Raw genomic sequence first — 21,841 nt, forward strand, 5'->3', positions numbered from 1 at the left:
AGATAGTGAACAAAGGCATCCACAGTGAAGTTTAAAGAAAGATAATATATGTTAGGATAATAGGATTCAAAGCTTTGTCAACTGTGTTACCATCAGACAATGATGCACAGTACCCCAAACACTGGTCAAGATAACTGAAGTGTAAACAGAGCTTACCCACAATGAACGCTGCACCGGTTTACGGGCCGGTCTTGAACGCTGCACAGCAATCGCACCAGCCGCACCACAATCTGCTCCAGACTCCTCCACACGACAGCTCCAGACAGCACAGGACGAAAATAACCCGCAAAAATCCATCGCGCGGCCTTTAAATTACACTTTTTGCAGCATACGTATTCAACCGGTCGAAATACGTTAGGGCCACGTTTTCAACAAACGAAATACGCGTTTTCGAAATTCAGGACACGACGAAAACCATAGAATACGTATTCAATTTTCCAGGACACGATAAAAACCGTATTCGACACGTATTAGGGCCGTTTTCGTGTCCAATACGTAAAATACGGGACACGGGACCCTGGAGGACGTGTCCTGTGACTTAGCCCCTTACGGATTGTATAAATAGATGAGAGGCCCATTCATTCCTCTCATCATCACTTGGATTGGATTAGTATCTCTTGTGAGAATTTTGCACTTCCTTTTGGAGGACGAGTTTGGTTTCATGGATGAATTTTAATGTTTGGTTACTATCTCTTGATCTTGGAGCTTCAAATTGTGTCTTGATTTGGTGATTGGATATGCTCACTATGGATGTAAGTGCAATTTTTCATGTTTACCTTTACATTTATCTTGCCACATGAATAATGTATGGGATTTTCGCTCTCTAAATCTGAAATTGCCCTAAATTAATGCAAAATTGTGGAATTTCGGACTTTTGATGTATTGCATATATTACATGTGTCTTGTATGGTAAATGAATGTTCCTAGAGGTTGAAAATTTATTGATATTACCTTGATAAGTCATCAAACCTTTCACATTGAAGTATAAATACCTTTGGTAGCTAAGTTCGTGCCTTAGATGCCATGCGAAGTTCCCTAAGGTTTCCTTGATTGGGTGAAAGCTTCTACAAATCTCAAAATCACCTTGACTCCATCTCTCCCTAAGGCAAGTCACAAGTCTAGCCCTTGGTGGTCACTTAAATGAACATATTTTTCACCTCTTTCTCCTCTCTCTAGGCCTAACACTAGAAGGTCTGCTAGGGCATCAAGCGAAATCCTTTGTAGCCATCCAAAGCCCTTGAAATTTGGTCCACAATTGCATTGGGGTCTTCTCAAGGGATCCTCCAAGTTTGAGGTAAAGCCAACGGTGGAATCTCGAGATATTGCAGGCCCTAGCCATTCAATCATTCCTCTCCCTAGGTTGCTTCGAGTTAGTGTCCTCATTTGGATCATTGCATTTGAATTTCAAAGAAAATTAGTCCTTTGATCCTATTTTGTTCCCTAACTATGTCAAGTCCCTCTATTGTTGATCAACTCCATACACTTGACCTAGTTTGGGTCCACTTGGGTTCTTTCTGGTCCCGCAACCTTGCAACTCAAATTCCACAAGGATCACATAGAAGCCATTTCTCCTTAGGGATCCTTAGGTTTGGAATAAATCTTGTCAAGAGAAATTCTCCAAACCCAGGCTTAAGTATCCCCTTAGCCCTTCCTAGAGAGCCTACCACCTTGCATCTAAAGCAAGCAAGACATTTGATTGTGTCTCTCTTGTGAACAGCCTTTAGGAATCACTCCTCATCCCATCATTCATCTATTCAAACTTGTGATTCCTCTTATATTGGGTCTCCTCCCATCGGTGAAAGTCCGTAAAGAGCAAGGAGCTTTAATTGAGGTGACAATGGGCTATCACTCCATTGTTGCCACTTGACCTAGTAGTAGCTCTATAGGATCCCCTCCTAGGACCCCTGCTAAACATGTCGGAATAGCGTAACAGGAAACATGTTGGAATAGCGGTTTGATCCTGCAGAACCATAGTTCGCGACTACAGAACCACGGTTCAGAACCGTCGCAATTCCAAAAGCCCAAGAACCACAAAAAAAGGGTAGACTGTGGTTTCAATTTTTGGAACTGCAGTTCCGCCCAAGGATTGTCGGAAGATCCGTCCAGGATGCAAATCCACATCCTGAACCATGTTGAAGAATCTAGGGCAAAGTAGTGTAAAGTGATTCTTCGTTACTTGATAACAATTTGTGATGCACTTTGACAATTTATCTTCTTCTTATTAGTGTGTGTGTTTCATCAAACTGCTACCAAAACAAAATAACAAGAACACAAGGTTTGGCTCTCTGCTAGGGACAAAACCTCTCCACTCTTGAGAGGAAAACCCTTTGTAAGTTTTCTCTTATTGAAGCTTCTTATTTGAACAACTGCCAAACCCTAGACCCTTGACTAGGATATCCTCCAAGCATAAGTCAAATCCTTCCTCTTTCTACACTATAACTTCCGGCACATGGACCTCTGTCTTCCGGCACTTTGCTCCTCAGCACTTCGACCTTCTTCTGTTGCTTGTCTAAGTTAGACTCTCTTCTTCTTAGGAGAAACCCTAGAAAATTAGGGCTTCTTTACTTCGCTTTAGAGAGAACCTTCTTCGCTTTCTTTTGGATACCTTGTAGACCTAGATACACATCTGAATGAGGCTTCTCATGTTGTTGCCTTCAACTGTTGTCAAATCCGCAAGGGTTTACTTGCTGAAGTTTTCGCACGTGTGAATAGAAACCCTAAAACAATCCCCTTATCCTCGTTGTCTTTCCCTTCCTTCTTCATTGGATGGGGAGGCCTTATAGGCCTTGTTTATTAGCCCAAAACAGAGATACTTGTTACTGTGATTTCCTGCTGTAATGACCACAAGCAAATCCTTTTATTCTCGCACGTGTGGTTGTTGATGCCCTAGAAACTGTCTCCTTACCTTCGTTGTTCTTCCTCCTTTCTTCGTTGTGCCTTGGAGACCCTTTCAGACTTTCTTCCCTTCACTTTGTCTCCTTTCTTGTTTGCGGATTTCAGAGCACAAGTGATATCAAATGAGGAGTGGATAGCCTCTATAAATAGAGATTTGTCCCTCCTCTTAAGGCTGACTTGACTATCCATTAGGCCAACTTGACAAATTCATATTTTATTCATTATTTGGCTGCTTGGAGACTTCATTGATGCTAGGAGAGGATTTGACTTGGCTTGGAGGTGTTCCCATGACCTTGTATGTTGACATACATGATGTAACTGTTGAAGAATCTAAGGCAAAGTAGTGTAGTGTGATTCTTCATTACTTGATAACAATATGTGGAGTCTTTTTACTTTTCTAATTAGCTTAATCTTTTTCTTCTTCTTATTAATGCATGTGTGTGTACTTCATCAAACTGCCACCAAAACAAAAGAACAAGAACACAAGATGTTGGCTCTTTGCCAGGGCCAAAACCTCTCTTCTCTTGAGAGGAAAACCCTTTCGTGAATTTCTCTTATTGAAGCTTCTCTTTATCAATACCAAACCCTAGACCCCTAACAAATAATATCCTCCAAGCCAAATTCAAGTCCTTTTAAAATTGCTTCCTCTTGCAGCACTTTGTCTTCTTCCTTTTAGCACTTCTTCCCACCAACTGTTACAGACTTCGGGCAGCAGCAATGCATCCCTAATTCTCCACACGTGTGAGTGATTCTCATTCAAAACTATGTTAGACTTTCTTTGCTTGCATACCCTTCTTCCATGCTTGAGAGAGAGACCTTGTAGGCCTAGTTTGAACCTTGAACAAAGAGATATATGTGACTGTGATAGTGCAGCTGTGATGACTGCAGTCAGCCCTCCTTTACTCGCACGTGTGACTGTGATAGTGCTTCAGATCAGCCCTAATCACTTCGCTCTTCTTCCTTTCTCCTTCGCTTGAGTGAGAGGCACTTTAGATGTATGCTCTTGGCCCAAATGATGAGGTTTGTGGTACTGTGGTAGAGGGCTGCTATAACAGCAGAAAGACCCTTTCCTCCTTCGCATGTGTGACTGTTTTCTGCCCTAGAAAACAGTCCCTAAACTTCGTTGAGTTTCCTCCTTCCTTCGCTGCACTTTTGGAGACCCTTAGACTTCCCTTACCTTCCTTCTCGGCTTATCTTCTTCGCTGATTTCAGAGCTTGCATTGTCTTTTCTTGGAGGGTGAAATGACTCTTATATATAGGAATCTGCTCCTTCTTATAGGCCAACCTGAGGCCGACTTGACTTTTATGCTTCTGATTTCTTCCTTTTAGGATTTCATTGCTTGGAGAAGGCTTGTGACTTCGCTTGGAGGACTTCTTATGACCCTAATACATATTCATACAAGGTGTAACATGCCCTTAAGGTTTTCAACATTTTCTTTTGACTATCTGACTCACCTACAGCACTTTGACATTTGCTAGACCTACTTCAATGAACAAGAAACTCATTGACATATATTATAAAAAATAATATTTCTTTTCTTGAATAATACAAATATCAAAATTACATTTATGAAGGCCTAGCCTAGTTTCATTTCCTTCAACAAACCAGGGGGGAGGGTTCCTGCATCATTGGGTGTTTGGCCAATCCCATGCCAACAGGTGCCTATCTCAATTCTCCCTGGGTTAGGCACACTAGTCTATGTTAATGGATTTACTCAGGATGACATCAAAGAATGTGGGTAAGCATCCCTTGGGTTTCCCCACAAAGTTATCCTTGGGAAGAAAAAGCCATTACCAAAGGAGCATTCAAATAAAATGTGGATTTAGTGACAAGGGAAAATAATGCAAGCAGTTGTGCACCAAATAAACATCAACGTTAAAAATCTTGCCTCCAAATTCTGTACAGAACCTTTGTCTATTCCTCCTTCCTTTGAATCATGCAAGCTAGCTTTTTCCAAATTCAACCTGAAAGGAAACATCTCCAAGGTCAGGATACATTATAGTCCTTCACAGAAGTGAGCAGCTAATAACTACAACATTAAGCAACTAAATTACCATTCAATGCTGAAACAGCACCCTGAGTTTTGGTTAGGGTATATACCATATAGTAGAAACTTGTCAAGACAACAAGTGTAAAGTAGAAAATAAAATGTGGCAGACAAGAACAAAATGCCGATAAACATGCCAATAAATATATTTTGTACGAACATTAAAAGATAAGATAATTTTATCAATGTCCAGCAAATGACCAAAAAAGATAGGTGCATGGGACTGTGAAGTACAATCAGTAATACTAATCTGTAATAGTGCCCTAGGATACTCTGAAATTATATTAACATCTCCTAATGACCAAATAGGTCAATGGAACTCAAAAATACAGCAGGCAATAATAGAAAAACGAGAGCACATCAAGCATCTCTTCAAAATAAAACAAAAAGAAGGTGGTCTTAAGCATTAAACCCACTGCAATGAAGTAAAGGACAGCCCCAGAAAGAAAGACAACAAAAGCAAGCAAAGCTGCAGCAGAGAGAGCAAGTCACCAAATCATGAATAGAACAATGAAGCCAAAGCGGTCTATAGATAATGTCTGGACAAGAAAGGGGAGTCTATATCCCTATCAATAATTGTAAGTCAACAATACTGAACCTTATAATGCCATCTAGAGAGCTGCTTCAACTAAGACGAGTCAACTAGGTAAAGGAGGCAGCTGAGAGCTCCACATACATGCCCTCCTAACATCCAAGGTTGACAAACTATATGTCCCTATCAACAATTGTAAGTCAACAATACTGAACCTTATAATGCCATCTAGAGAGCTGCTTGAACTAAGACGAGTCAACTAGGTTAAGGAGGCAGCTGAGAGCTCCACATGCTTGGCCTCATAACATCCAATGTTGAAAAACTCCTATGAGAGTATTAGAATTTGCAAATTTGGTGATACGCTCTTATCCCTAAGGATTGTAATGAGCATGGGGAAAAGCAACCCCTCCTGTGCCAAGTACTGAAACTGGTATGACAGGTCAGTCGTACGGAAGCTCAAGTAAGGAAGTATTCTCTGACTGGTTTGCTACTGTCCATGCCAATATCTCCAATATCCTAATGACATTTGCCACTCCCAATGGCCAAGATGGACCAAAGAAAGCATGTGATGAAACTGCCCGACCAGGGGAAGAAACATAAGGCCGACCATCTAAATGCAGCCACTTTATAATTAGGCCAGGGATATTTAATCAGCAATGGAAGAAGGTCAAGAAGGATCCCCTCAAACTATGTAAAGACAATAAAATCCACCTTAGATCTCATAACTAATGGGATACTTGAAACAGAATGTTCCTCATCTTCAACATCCCATAGGAACATAATCTAAAAGTTCTATCTTCCAAAAGGATATGATGATTTCCTTAACTCACAACTAGGAAGGACTACCTCAGAAGACCATGTAAGACAACGTCCTTAGAAGAACAAATAACAAGGTAATATAAGTTTGCTAATGTCCAACAAATGACAAAAAATTGGTTGATGAAACTGCCCGGTACATAAGTGGTGATACAATATGGGAGTGGAAAGGTCACTCCAATAGAAGCTAAACTACCCAGTGTGATTTAAAAGCAACCACCATAGTGTCAAAAGGAAATGCAATGTGTTGACCATGTACATGTGTTCAGTCCAAGAAGCAGAGTATGCAGCAGTGGAACAAAAATTTTGTGTCAATATCATCATTGTAATCCCAAATTCTGCATGTTTATTGTAAAGTGTTGGAAAATGTAAGTATGTTTGGTCTTCATTAATGTACTTGAGTCATCATGTAATGTACTTGTCAAAACAATAAAGAAAAGAATTTTTATTATTATTATTGTGACTTATTAAAGCATGGGTTTCATGCTTGGGTCACCATGTTTTAGGTCAAAGTCCCCATTGAGAACTTCTAGGATTTATTCTGAATCTATAGAGTCATTGTATATTTAAAGAGACCCTTCTTGGGTTTTTGAATCATGTAGAAAGGTCAAGTATTGAGTCAAATATGAATTATCTGACCTTCACACCATGTCGGCCTAGAGAAGATCAAGTCGGCCTAAGGATCCTATTCGACCCCACAAGAAGCCTATAAAAAGAAGCTCATCGAACTCATTTGAAGCATCATTAGCACACACAAGTTGAATTCTCTTGTAGCTGGGAAGAAATACGAAAATCTCTTGTAGCTGGGAAGAAGTGCTAAGTTGTCTTGTCGCTGGGAAAAGGTGTGAAGTCTGTTTCCGAACAGCCGAAGTGAATGCGAGTTTAGGGAAGTCTAAGGAGAGAAGAAAAATTGAAATTTTGGTGTTTCTCTTTCTTTGTTTCGAGTCCTGAATTGGGAGATCGAAGTCTTCCAAGTTTCACTGTTGCCGGAAGCTACCAGTTGCCGTAAGTTGTTGCCTAGTCGAAGTTGCTGGAAAGAGGTCGAAATTCTAGGAGTCTGACTTGGTGTGGAGGGATGGTTTGATCTTGGTCTAGGGTGAAGAGTCTCAAAGAATACTATTGAAATGAAGAGTTAACTTGACTGGGTTTTCCCCTCGAGGGAGGATTTGCCCTAGCATGTGCCTACATCTGGAGTCTATTGTTTTATGTGTTGTTGCTTTTGGTAATTGCTTGATGAACTAAAGAAAGAAAATATAAATAATCGTAATAAATAGAAACATCACAAGTAATTATCAAGAACAAAAAAATCTTTCTGCCTTTCTGATTTTCTAACATGGTATCAAAGCTTTAGTGAAGAAGGAAGAAAAAGACAGTCTAAAGCACTTGATCCATTCAAAGAGACTATCTCAGGGAAGGAGTCTATTATATTCAAGAAAGATGTCTAACTCAATTAAGGGTGAGAACAAACTTGAAGGAGCCTCTAACTTCAGGTCCTGGAAGAAGAGGATTGACCTAATCCTCAAAAATAACAAGGTGTTGGACTTGGTAAGAGGAAATGTAAAGAAACCTACAAAGGAATCCAGTGATGTCGACAAAATGAAATATAGGGAATTAGAATTGGTAGCCATGACTCTAATGGTAGAAGGGATAAAGGACAATCTTGTCCCATTTATAGCTAACATCGATCATGCTTAGGAAATGTATGAAGCCTTGTCGAAGCTGTTTACTATTAAGAATATTGGTCAAGTAGCAAGTTTGAAGAATGAGCTAAGGACTACGAAGATGACTAAAGATGATATTGTGGCAACCTTCTTTGTGAAGATAGCTAGACTCAGGGATTATATCTTGGCCACTGATGAGATTGTTCCAACCAAAGAACATGTGATCACTGCTCTATTAGGATTGCCACCCTCTTGGGGTGCATTTGCTGCAAGTCTCAACAGTTGGAAGGTAGCTCCCACCTTTGAAAAATTGTGGATCACCTGTAGTAAAGAAGAACTAAGGATCTCTATGGTTACCAATCTTGAAGGAGTATCAAATGCATACATTGCTCGTCATAAAGGAAAGAGATCGAAGGGACCAAGGAAGAAAGTTGACATGTCCAAGATAGAGTGCTATCAATGTCGTAAGAAGGGTCACTACAAGAGTGAGTGCCCCGAGAATCCAAAGAATAAGAAGAGAGGAAGGTATCAAGCCAACTTTGTTGAAGAAGGAGACTCAAAGAAATTCAAGCCCAAAGAACCCGATATTAGGGACTTACACTACTAAGTCTTTTACTTATATATCGTGTTTTATATGTTTTAGATTTTATAGATTTTTGACATATTTTGGAGAAAGACATTTTTTTATTGTTTTTATAAGTTTGTAGGTATCCCTCAAGCTTTGGAGCGAGCCCCCAACAACATTGATTGAAAGGATTATTCATTTGATAATCTATTATTGACTTTGTTATGACCAGCTCTATTGAATCTTATTGATTCTTGCTATGGACGATTCATCACTTGATAAATCTACCCACCCCACTCATATTCTTAACTAACTATGTAGAACCCTGAACAGGTTCTAGAATACCCTAACCGAAGGGTATGCTAATGTGAATGTCTGAAACCCTAAGCTGATTAGGGATATTGTGAAATGCTATTTGAAGTTTTTATTGATGATGTCATGTTTGGGATTTTGGTATGATCAGGAAAACCTAACTTGTTAAGGTTGAATGATAAGGTCTAAAAATCCCAAACCTTTGAAGTTTTGGTGATTGTTGGGTTTGCTATGTTTCTACATTGAAACCCTAGCTCATTAGGGTTTAGTAGAATGTGTGAGCAGGACCATTATATTGTCTTAGAAATTATTTCCTTGGTATGTGTGTGTTTGTCTGATCAAACCCTAGTGCAATCAAGATGGTTGCGTGTCTAACTCTTATTGATCATTGTGAAGTTGGGTTTGACTAACACATGCTATGAAATATATTTGCATGATGATGAAATCTAGGCATGTATAGATATGTCCTTTTGGTTGAAGCCCTAGCGTGGTCTAGTTTAGATGTATTAATGTTGTCAGACATATGATATGCTCATGAATGATTATGAGTTCCTAGATATGTGTGTTGACCTAGTTATTGATAGTCATAAGTTTTAGGATTTAATGGAAGTCCTTGTCTGAGATTCTAGGATGATGATATTTTGGAAATCTAGGGTTTTGTAGCTAAACCCTAGTGAAGTTAAAATTGTCTAGTATGAAATCTATTAAATGACTGTTGAAAATGAAAATCTAGGGTTTTGCAGTTAAATCCTAGTAGTAACATTGTCTAGTATGAACTGTAACAATCTTAGATCTATGTATGTAATGATTGTTGAGATTGTGAAAATGGAATTCTAGGGTTTTGGAGTTAAACCTTAATCAAAGTAAAATTTCTTACATATGATGATTTGAGATTTGTGTAAGATTGTTGAAATTGTGAAAATGGAACTCTAGAGTTTTGGAGTTGAACCTTAGTCGAAGTAGAAATCTTTGATGAATGTTGACAATATGATAATTTGAGATTTATTAAGGAATTTAGACTTCTGTGATCCATAACATTGTTTAGATAATCTTCGGCAAAATCACATAACCAATCTTTTGTCGACGCGTTTCGAACCAACCAGTGTGGTTCATCGTCAGGACAAGCTGAACCACACTGGTTGAACCACACTGGTTGGTTCGAAACGCGTCGACAAAAGATTGGTTATGTGATTTTGCCGAAGATTATCTAAACAATTTGAGATTTGTCAAAGACAGTTGAAATTTGAGTTTTTGGATGGATTTGATGATTGATCAGAAATCTAGAGTTTGCAACTAACCCTAGTGGAAGTTGGTCAGGTTAATGACAACGTTGTGATTCACTTTGATTGATTCTTTTGTATGAAATCTAGGATTTGTATGAATCCCTAGTGAGAAGGCTAACATATGAATTTTGAAAGGATGTTAGATGCCTTGTAGATCTATATTTGTGTGAACTATTTCTATGGTTTGCTATATGTCGAAGTAAGTTGTGTCATACCTTTGGAAGAAACATTAAAACCCTAGATGGAATGAAAAGTGTTATGAAATAGTCTAGGCTTTATGATAAAGGCCCTAGCAAGATGTTGAAGAGTATATGTCTCTTGTTTGTAATTGAGTTTGGGTATCTGATATGTATAAAATTGAAATGCTTTCGTGATTCTGATATGGCTAACTTCATGCTTCTATAGATTTGGTTGTACTTGTTATTTAAGTTGTGCAGGTACACAATCTTCAATACAGTGAAGATGCTCTTTGATGTGATAAGCATGATGGGGATGATGATAACTCTGATATGGTTGGAAGCCACGAAAGATTCTCCGATGACAAAAAGAAGACGTTGATCTCCCTGAATTAAGAGAAAGCATGAATAGAAGAGAACTTCCTAAGATTAAGGAGTAGTCTGGAGAAACAGATGTTTTATGCTTGAGAGGGAGTGCATAGCTTGATGTTAAATGAAGAACGAATTTCGGAGGATATGTTGCGGAATGGGAAGTAGGAAGGAAAACATATGATTGAGGAATCTTCTGTCAAAGATTCAGTTGATAGTCCTACTATGAAAAGTTGAGAAGCAACATCAAGTTGTCAGAAAGAACGCGGAGGTCTGTATTTCATTTTGTACATATGAAAGTATATTATTCATTGGGGTTGTGTTTGTACAAGTAAATCACTCGAAGTTTTTGATAGCATGTTGGTTACCAACCAATTTGATTGGGAGAGATTGGTCATTCTTGGTCTATTGGATCAAGGGGTGTTGAGGCTTTGTGAGTGAAGCATTGCCTCGAAAGACATCTGGCTGGCATTTTCTGCTGATGTCTGGGTCCCGAAGTTGGAAAGGTGGTGTTGGTTATTGAGCTAAGTTTTGGATACACACTTGGATTTTTGGGTTGATGGTTAGCAAGTAAGCCTAAGGGTACCTAAAGGGGCTGAAAGCTTGAGTCCATCTTAGTCCCACCTGGATAGATTGCACTAGGAATCTAGTCCATGGCATTGCAGTGCCTAAACTTCTTCATAGTTCATATAGTTTGAGATCGTCCATTGTATTTGTACATTATGAATACCTCCCTAGTTAAAAGGGAGTGTTGGAAAATGTAACTATGTTCAATCTTCATTAATGTACTTGAGTCATCATGTAATGTACTTTTCAAAACAATAAGGAAAAGAATTTTTATTATTATTATTGTGACTTATTAAAGCATGGGTTTCATGCTTAGGTCACCTTGTTTTAAGTCAAAGTCCCCATTGAGGACTTCTATGATTTATTCTGAGTCTACAAAGTCATTGTATATTTAAAGAGACCCTTCTTGGGTTTTTGAATCATGTAAAAAGGTCAAGTATTAAGTCAAAAATGAATTATGTAACCTCCACACCATGTCGGCCTAAGGAACCTATTCGACCCCACAAGAAGCCTATAAAAGGAAGCTCATCGAACTCATTTGAAGCATCATTCTCACACACAAGTTCGAATTCTCTTGTAGCTGGGAAAAAATGGGAAAATCTCTTGTAGCTGGGAAGAAGTGCGAAGTTGTCTTGTAGTTGGGAAAAGGTGCGAAATATGTTGTTGGACAGCCGAAGTGAATGCGAGTTTGGGGAAGTCTAAGGAGAGAAGAAAAATCGGAATTTTGGTGTTTCTCTTTCTCTGTTTCAAGTCCTGGATTGGGAGATCGGATTCTCCCAAGTTTCACTGTTGCCGGAAGCTACCAGTTGCCGTAAGTTGTTGCCTAGTCAAAGTTGCTGGAAAGAGGTCGAAATTCTGGGAGTCTGACTTGGTGTGGACAAAAGGTTTGGTATTGGTCTAGGATGAAGAGTCTCAAAGAATACTATTGAAAGGAAGAGTTATCTTGACTAGGTTTTCCCATCGAGGGGGGGTTTGCCCTGGCATGCGCCTACATCTGGTGTCTATTGTTTTATGTGTTGCTGCTTTTGGCAATTGCTTGATGAACTAAAGAAAGAAGATATAAAGAATCGTAATAATAAGAAACATCACAAGTAATTATCAAGAACAAGAAAATGTTTCTGCCTTTCTGATTTTCTAACAGTAACCCTATGATTCTTCTCAAAGGGCTTCACTCTAGGGAGTTTTTTAACCTCACCAAATTATCTGTGTTTGTAAACACAGATAATTGGCAGAGTGTTTCTCCCAGTTATACCCCAAAGCTAGGGTGCAACTCATTAACAAGGTCTGAGGTGAGTCTTAGTGTTATCGAGTCTATGTATTTTTCTCATACTAGATCATGTGTCATGTCGCAGAATTTGGTTGAAGTCTTAAGAGTCTGAGTCTATGTGTATTTCCCTTTCTAAGGGTTGAATTAATTGTAATATCTTGATGTAAAAGTGTTATTTAAGAATATTTTTGGTGAATGGTTCCTCATAATTAGAACACCATTACCAAAATATTTTTTGGATACACTTAGAGGGTGGAAAATTATTTAATCCCCTCTTGAGTCTTTTTTATTTCTGGCAAAAAATAAAAATTAAATTAGCTAGAAATTATCCAAAAATAAATAAAATGAAGGGAAAATTATTTGAGGCTATTTTCAAAAGAAAAATTCAAGTCAAAAATAAAATGTCTCATTTCCAAGGCAGAAGGACCCAATTCAGAAATTCGCTTGGGCCAGAGAAGACTATTTCCCAACAAATCGAAATTTTTGGACCGGGAAGTTAATAATTTTCCACAAGTAATGATAATTATATTTTTTGAAGGTCCTACATAGTCCAGAAGTCAAAGTGTGACCCATTTAGCACAATGAACAAGGAAGGTCGAAATGTTTTGGACATGTGTGCCAGTTAATCAAGGGATCGAATTCTTTCTTCAAGGATCAAGCCATGGATCGATACAACTAGCTGTTATTTCCACTTGAAGAGATTATTCCCTGTCATTTTTTCTATATAAGGAAGCTCTCAAGCTCCTCATTGTAACTTCAACTTGTTGATTTGGTGTAGCATCGGATGTGCTCTAGCCATGAAAATTGGTGGAGGGGCTAAAGCAAATGAGATCTCCAAAACCTAGAAATGGTTTGGACATACTGTACCCGGTTTCAGCGTTATTAAAATAATTAATATTTTTAATGGAGTTCCTAAGTCTAAACTTAGGAAAAATAAAATAGTAATGGGTATTAAAATAACACTGGGTTAGAAGATGTCATAAGAGGCTTGTGGGAGGATGCGCGCGTTTTTCCTACTGTGGAGGCCCGACAAGGGTTAGGGTTCGACTGCTACAGCTCCTGACATGGTTACCCTCCTGCACCCGATCTGTTCTGTTCCTTACTGAAACCGTACCTGCCTGACGTCGTTCTTCATCCGTTGTTTCCCCGTTGCGGTTTCATTTTACCCCCTTCGTGAATTCATTGTTCTCACACCGACCTCCCTTACCTGCACTCGGTCTCAACAGCGACGGGCCTTCACACTTTCACGGCAGCAGCTGGCGTGAGACTTTCGGAGCAGTTATGGACATGGACTTTGTGGACTATTCGGAAGACCCACTAGAGGGTGCCTCCATCTGGACAACCCCCCAAGCAAACACAGTAGGCTTGCTCCCTTTCTGCAGCGAATTGTCGGACACCATCGCGACATTGCCCTCGATCTCGAGGCCCTCATGCTCGGTCATTACTCTCCCAGAGGCCACCCCTCCTGGCCGACTTTTGCTACCTCGCCCCCGTCGTTGTCCACCCTACATTTTGCGGCCCGTTCCATCGCCCCTAACCTAGCCACCTGCTCCTCAGGCTACCCAACTTTCCCTCCATCTGTCAGTTCTCACAATCCTTCAATTGCTCCCTCCAGCGAACCCTTGGCCACAACACAAGGGTATCCTCCTGCGGTGACTATATCGGCCCCCCTATCCGGCAGTTTCACTGACATTCCTCCTATTTGAGGCGCCTTCCCCTCTGGATCGGGTTTAAACCCTCAACCTAACCCTCCTTCGAGCGGAACCCAGCAAGACTCCACCGACGCAGGGCACAGACCAAGCAAAAAACAAAGGTGTGTAAAATCCAAGGCACAGGACGTCATCATCCGCTTGGGAGAGGATATTCAGTGGGGAGACACTATGGACACAGCGTACAGAGTCCTGGTTGGAAGGGTTTGGGGACGAAATTACACTGTAGCCTGGCTGAAGCAATGGACGGCAGAAGTTTGGGGACAACACCTGGCCTAGCTACCTTTCGTCCAAACCTTCGTCAAGGGATGGTTCGCGTTGCGATTCACCAGAGTTGAGCATACAAATTGGGTCCTGTCATCGGTTTGGCACATTGAACAGGCCCCCGTCCTCCTGCGTCGGTGGAACCCCCTTTTCGATCCAGAGAGGGAGCAACTCGGTGTTGCCCCTCTATGGGTCCGCCTACCAGGACTACCCCCGCAATTCTGGTTCGAAGACATCTTTCGGCGCATTGGGAACTCTTTGGGCACATATCTGGAACATGAGAAAACATACCTCTCCACTGGCATAATGGCATACGCGAGGATTCTGGTTCACTTGGATACCAGGGAGGGCTTACAAGAACACATTACACTCTAGTGGAGGAATTTCTCTCGGCAGCAGATTCTTGACTATGAACGGGTGCCTTTTCGGTGCAGGAGGTGCCATAAGGTGGGTCATCTCTTTAGGGACTGCCCCCTCAACAGTAAAGCAAGAATAGGGGAAAACTGCAAGGCTATACCTACCAAAGACTCTCAAGCACATGTGGATCAACCCCCTCCTGAAGCTGCAGCGCCTCACAACGACCCTGAAGCAGCAAAGTATGCACCAGTCAAGGAGGCTCTGAAGAAGCACGGCAAGGCACCATATCGACCTCCCTCTCCTCCTCTGACCAGGGCAAGGGCGGCTGTCGAGGCTACGCTATCTTCGGGTATGAACACTTCTATTCCCTTCTCTGTTAATAGCGTTTCTCCTTCTGAAAGCATAGTTTTTTATACTATAATTAATCAGGTCTCGGCCTTCACCTCTTAGTCCCCCATTTCCTTGGCATGCCCGCTCCACCCCCCCTCCCCCACATTCTCTTGCACTCCACCATCCTTCCCGGAGGGAGCCCCTCCCATATCCTCTGCCTCTAAACATGGGCCCCTATCCCCCAGATACCCGCTTCGATCCCGGGTGCGATCACAGGCCCCTGACGCTATTGGTATTGGCCTGGATACTCCTCCCATTCCCCCGAAGCCACCCCGAGGACGTCCTTCCTCCCTTTCCAAAGCTAAGCTGCAGGCTGGAGAGGAGATAGCATCTGGGAAACAAAACACCATCGATAGGGTACTTAAAGCTCTGAACACCCTGGGCGTTCCCCCTCCATGAAGTTGTTCTCTTTCAATTGTCGAGGGTTAGCTAGGCCTGATAAAAAACTAGCGTTTCGCAGACTGCTAAACTTTGAATTGGTCGATGTCATTTTCCTACAAGAAACCTTGGGCTTAGCTGAAGCCATCACCCAACTGCTTGAAACTATGCTCATGGGCTGGTCCTTTCTGGCTCTTGATGTAAATGGACGCTCAGGAGGCATTGCCCTGGGTTATAACTCTCGAACCATCAAGCTCTGTAACAGTTGGGGAGGCATTGGGCATATTGGGGCAGACATATTCCCATCTGACCTGGACATTGAGATTAGACTGATAAATGTGTACGAGTCGTGCCATCACTGTGCAGACTTCTAGGACCATTTACTGAGTACTGATATCTTGCAAAAGGACTTCTTAATCCTCGGAGGGGATTTAAATTTCTCTATCGGCCTCTCTGAATCATGGGGACATGACGCCCAAATTGATCCCCTATCAGCATAGTTTGAGAACATCCTGGAAAACCACAGTCTTATGGACATCCCATCAGTAAAACTGGAGCCCACCTGGAGGAACAACAAGGTTGGTGATGATCGTCTCGCCAGAAGACTTGACCGCTTCCTTATCAAGGAGCGCCTATTGAACATGGGTTATAACTATCGACAATGGGTGGGATCGGGAGGTATCTCAGACCATTTGTCGATATACCTTGATATAAGAGGGGGATTCAATAAGCCTAAAGGCCCTTTCAAATTCAACTCTTACTGGCTAAAGGATGCATCTTATGCTCGCATGGTTAATGATTTCTGGAAGTCCCACCCCCCTGCTGTTGGAGGGCATATAGCAGAAAGCTTTGCACATAACCTAAAAGAGCTGAAGAGACTCTCTAAAATCTGGGCATACAAAAAGAGAGTGCAGGATAAGCAAACCCTAAGGGATACTGAAGCAAAGATTGTTGCTTTCAAAAATGATAAAGGGGGGGTCTACACCTCAAATGAACAAATGGAAAAGCTCACATCCTTATTATCTAAGAGATGCAAAATCCTAAAGGATCAAGAAGAGTCCTAGAGATTACAAAGCAAGGCAATCTGGTTGCTAGAGGGAGACAATAATATGAAATTTTATCACAAATTTGCAAATGATCAAAAAGCCATTAACTCCATATGGCAGCTCACAAATGAGCAAGGGAACATAGTCAACACCTTTCCGCATCTAGCAACCATGGCCACATCCCATTTTAAGCAGATCTACAGGGCACCTCCAAATGCCACTCTTGCTGAAGTCATTCGAGTGGCACAACTATTTCCCCGATTTGTGGATCAGGAGACTGCCATGGAACTGAACAGGGAAGTCACTCTAGGGGAACTTGAGGCCACATTAAAATGGTTCAAGCGCGACAAAAGCCCAGGGCCAGATGGATGGTCGGTGGAGTTCTTCTTGGCTTTTTTGAGACTCTTGGAGCAGATCTCCTTAAGGTCGTTGAAGACTGTCGGCTCAATGGCAAGATGTATGAAGCTTTCAATACCACTTTCATAGCCCTCATTCCCAAATCCGACAACCCGGCCTCCTTGGATGATTTCTGCCCCATATCCCTGTGCAACTGCATTTATAAAATCATTGCCAATCGTCTCTGCCCCATATCCCCGTGCAACTGCATTTATAAAATCATTGCCAAAATCACTGCCAATCGTCTCCAGCCCATCCTATCCACTCATATTTCTCCTGAGCAATTTGCTTTCTTGCAAGATCGTCAGATCCATGAGGCGGTCGGAACAGCACAAGAAGTATTGCACTGTCTACAGACGAAGAAGATGAAAGGGAATGAAACATAGTTGTTGATCTATTATCCAAAGAAGTCGCAGTCAGGCCTTTCGGCACATGGTTGATTCGAGAACAGAGGGATGGTACTCACTACCAGTTTTACCATCGACCTTTTATGGACATTACAGAGTAAATGGCTTAGCTAGAGCCTATATTTTACATTTTCTAGCATATGTAAATATTTTATACTTTTAAATTGTCAGATGTATATTTGGCAGACATACACTCTCTATGTAGAGTTATTTTGTTTTTCTTTCCTGAACAATCTCCGTAGAACAATGCCTCCCTGCGTGGATGCACGGCACTATTTTTGTTAAATTGGATACTCCTATTTTCGACAAGCACTTTGCCTCACATACAACATATGCATTTCACATATACAACATGTAATTTTCCTTTACTAATGAAAATTACGATTTTTCCAAGGGGAAAAAACACTGGGTTAGAAGGTTCCAAAAGTCATGGATCAAGCCAAATATAATCTTAGTCGTTGATTAGAGATGTAATCTCGGCCGTTGAAGGACCAACAAGAAAAGCATAAGAGGAGGCTTGAGGGTCAGTGGGAGAATACACCAGAGTGATCAGCGATTCGATTTGCTAGAGCGGGGTTGTGAACCAAAGTCGAATCAGTGATCAGCAACAAAGGGCAGTGAGCACTGGACAGAGAGGCAGAGATAGTGCCGAGAGACCAGCGCAGTGGCAGAGAGAAAGAAGTAGCAACCAGAGCAGGCCACGCAAAGCCCTGCAGAGACAGCGCAGAGGCCAAAGGGCCTGCCTCATCCACGCAGAGGGCTGCAGAGGGTTCTGATGCTGACGCAAAGGGTTTTGATGCTGACACAAAGCAATAGGACACTGACGCAGTGCTTCAAAGTTGTTGGAGAGGGTTTCGTGGGATAGGTTTTCTGAATCCTTGTTTCCAAATAGAGAGGTATTACTGTCGGTTGTTTTTCTCTATCAGGTGAGCCAATTTGGCACCTAGTTGTACTGAAGGAAATACTACATAATAATAAACCCTCAGAATAGCTGCACCGGTTTTCCCAAGTTGGGTTTTTCCGGGGACATTTGTCCAAAAATAATGGTGTCCCTTGTGTGTTTGTTTTCTTTCAGTTGTTGATCTGTAGATGTTGGGATTGTATTGTGTTTATTCCGTTATTTATATGTTTTAAATAACTTGTTCGAATTTAACAAGTAGAAGAAATAAACCCGAAGAATACAGATTAAATTTCTAACGATAATAATTAGAAATTTCAACATGGTATCAGAGCGTGGTTGCAAATCACAGAAGAGCTGAAGGCATCAGCTAAGTAGAGCATTTGCAACAGAATCAGTGGTCTCGAGTGACAGAGGGATTGCGTCCTCAGTCCAAGCCAGAGAGAGGCCAGCGCAGAGAATGAAGAAGGCAGAAAGAGGCTCACGCAGAGACCAGGAGGGTTGATGTAGTTGGCTGAGGGAGTTGTTTTGCCAGTGCCAAGATTGCGCAGAGCCTAGAGGCTCAGTCCTTCAGTTGCTGGGGCATAGGAAGCTATGGGCAGTTTGCGGATGCAACGATTGTGGGGCACTGTGGGCAGAACAGTACCTAACGGGGCAAAACCAAGGTAGAGGGAGTTGCTACCGAGGCGGATTTCTAGCCAAGGAATCTGGATCAGTGTTGCAGGTGCACAAAAGATCGGAGAGGTGCAACTCGACGATTGGCAAGAGGGTTTCTATAAGGGAAATCGTGACTCAGAGGGAGTCCAGCAAAAAAATTCTTGGCGGGAAGTAGAGAGACTCAGAGAAGTCGACAGAAGAGCGTAGAGATGGCCATGAATGGGCTGAGGGATCAGGACAAGCTGGATGGGTGTCCAACTTTATGGTCTGGAAGGCCAGGATCTTGTCCATTTTAGATAAACATCGCATCAAGGCCTTCGCCTTGAGAACAATGGCGATCCCAGTTGACCCCACTGATAATGAGAAGTATGAGGAGGCAATGGCCAAGGCGAAATGCATCATTCTTGATGGAGTCAAGGATCATGTGGTCCAACATATTGCTGAGAAGGAGACGGCAAAGGAAATGTGGGACACCTTGAAGAAATTGTACCAACATACTTCCGTGGAAAGGAAGATGTTACTTGAGAATCAGTTGCAGTCATACCAGATGCAGAAGGGGGAGTAGATAGATCACTTCCTCGGTTGGTTGAAGGAGATCCGGGACCAACTGACTTCCATAGGGGCCACGCCGAATGAGGAGATGTTGGTGAGGACCACACTTAACGTAGTCTCCAAGGAGTGAGAGACATTTGTCCAGAGCATACTGGGCAAGGCGTATCTTCCAAATTTGGAAGAATTGTGGGCGGCTCTTCGCCAAGAGGAGATCAAGCGGTTGAGCAGACGAGAAGTCTCGATCAAGAAGGAAGAGGAAGAGGATGCAGCTCTAGCATCTGCGGGAAAGCAGGAGAAGAGGAAGAAAAAGGACCTCTCCAAGGTCAAATGCTTCAACTGTGGGGAACTGGGTCATTATGTGAACCAGTGTCTGAAGAAGAAGAGTAAGGGAGAGGCGTCTGACTCTAAGGCAGCGCCAGCAAAGGCAGAGAAGGAGGTCGAGGAGGATGACGATTGTGCCATGAGTGCTCATGTACCTCTAGAGAAGAGGTGGGGAGACTCTGAGACATCGATCTATAGTCAGGAGGATTACAGGCGATGAGGAGCAGGATCCTTGAAGTACCCAACTTCTTGGATTATACCTTGCTACGGGAGCCCCGAAGAGAGAGTAGCAGGATTGGTGGATGCCGGTAGATACAGATGTGGATGAAGCGGCAAAGAGTGCTACAATGCAGGAGTCCCCGAGCAACGCGAGGCTAGCAGGCTGCAACAGTGCGAGAGGCAGGGAGAGTGTTGCAACGATGCAAGATGGCACAAAGAGATTTGCTACGGTGCAAGTGTCAGGTAGTTGTTGCAGCAGCGCAGAGGTCAGTACAGGGAGCACGAGATAGTAGTAGAGAGAGCTTCAGCATCGGGAGTGTTTCTAGCCTAAAAGGGATGTCATAAGTTGGGTGGATTAGTTACTTACTTCTCAATAACTGAGTTGCAATGCAATAGCAGTTAGCAGTAGCACGATGCAGAGTGACGAAAGGGGGTTGCAGTGCAGATGCAGAGTTGGGAGAAAGGACCAGCAGCAGCACGAATGCAAAGGGAGTTGTCGTACGAATGCAGCAGTAGCAGTGGCAGTGGTTGAGCCATCGGCAGCGGTACAGGGTGCAGAGTGCAAAGGATGTTAGGCAGGGATGCCTAGCATCAGCACAAGTATTGGTGTCGTATAATCAGAGTGATGCTCAATGTGGAGTATTACTAGAGCACAATCATCGCTAAGAGGGAGTGTTGATTTGGGGTAGCATCGGATGTTCTCTAGCCATGAAAATTGGTGGAGAGGCTAAAGCACATGAGATCTCCAAGACCTGGAAATGGTTTGGACAGATTGTACCCGGTTTGTGAGATATTAAAATAATTAATATTTTTAATGGAGTTCCTAAGTTTAAAATATTAATGGGTATTAATATAAAATTGGGTTAGAAGGTTCCAAAAGTCATGGATCAAGCCAAATCTAATCTTAATCATTGATTAGAGATGTAATCTCGGCCGTTGAAGGACCAATAGGAAAAGTATAAGAGGAGGCTTGAGGGTCAGTTGGAGAATACACCAGAGTGATCAGTCATTCGATTTGCTAGAGCGAGGTTGCTAAGCAAAGTCGAATCAGTGATCAGCAGCGAGGGGCAGTGAGTACTGGACAGAGAGGTAGAGATGGTGTCAAGAGACCAGTGCAGAGGCAGAGAGCACGAAGTAGCAACCAGAGCAAGCCACGCAGAGCCCAACAGAGACAACGCAGAGGCCAGAGGGCCTGCGTCATCCACGCAGAGGGCTACAGGAGTGACGCAGAGGGTCCCAGAGGCTGCGCAGTGCCTCAGAGAGCTGACGCAAAGGGTTTTGAGGCTGACACAGAGCAGCAGGAGGCTGACGTAGTGCTTCAGAGTTGCTGGAGAGGGTTTTGTGGGACAGGTTTTCTAAATACCTGTTTCCGAATAGAGAGGTATTACTGCCAGTTGTTTTTCTCTGTCGGGTGAGCTAGTTTGGCACCCAGTTGTACTCAAGGAAATATTGCATAATAATAAACCCTCAGAATAGCTACACCGGTTTTCCCAAGTTGGGTTTTTCCGAGCACATTTGTCCAAAAATAATGGTGTCACTTGTGTGTTTGTTTTCTTTCAGTTGTCGATCTGTAGATGTTGAGACTATAATGTGTTTATTTCGTTATTTATATGTTGTAAATAACTTGTTCGAATTTAACAAATAGAAGAAATAAACCAAAAGAATACAAACTAAATTTCTAATGGTAATACTTAGAAATTTCAACACAACTGTGTTGAAAATATTTTGTACTGAGCTAAGCTCTACTGGAATTTCT

At 42.1% G+C, this 21,841-nt stretch overlaps 1 protein-coding gene across 13 annotated transcripts in view; it reads right to left on the minus strand.

Annotated features, from left to right (window-relative positions):
- The window catches only part of LOC149201970 (pre-mRNA-processing protein 40A-like), a 415,839-nt gene that overhangs the window by 254,663 nt on the left and 139,335 nt on the right, over nt 1-21,841 (minus strand). For all 13 annotated transcript variants that reach the window (XR_016253883.1, XR_016253881.1, XR_016253882.1 and 10 more), the window contains one exon: nt 4,785-4,860. Coding sequence is in view for 10 of the 13 variants with exons in the window: in XM_089403047.1 (XP_089259173.1) it covers nt 4,785-4,860 (76 nt within the window). In the remaining 3 variants the exon portion in view is untranslated. The remainder of the gene's footprint in view (nt 1-4,784; nt 4,861-21,841) is intronic.

Source organism: Pinus tabuliformis, chromosome 2_1 (genome assembly GCF_031772625.1).
Source record: "Pinus tabuliformis cultivar Carrire ecotype Pingquan chromosome 2_1, CPIR1, whole genome shotgun sequence".
NCBI lineage: Eukaryota > Viridiplantae > Streptophyta > Pinopsida > Pinales > Pinaceae > Pinus > Pinus tabuliformis.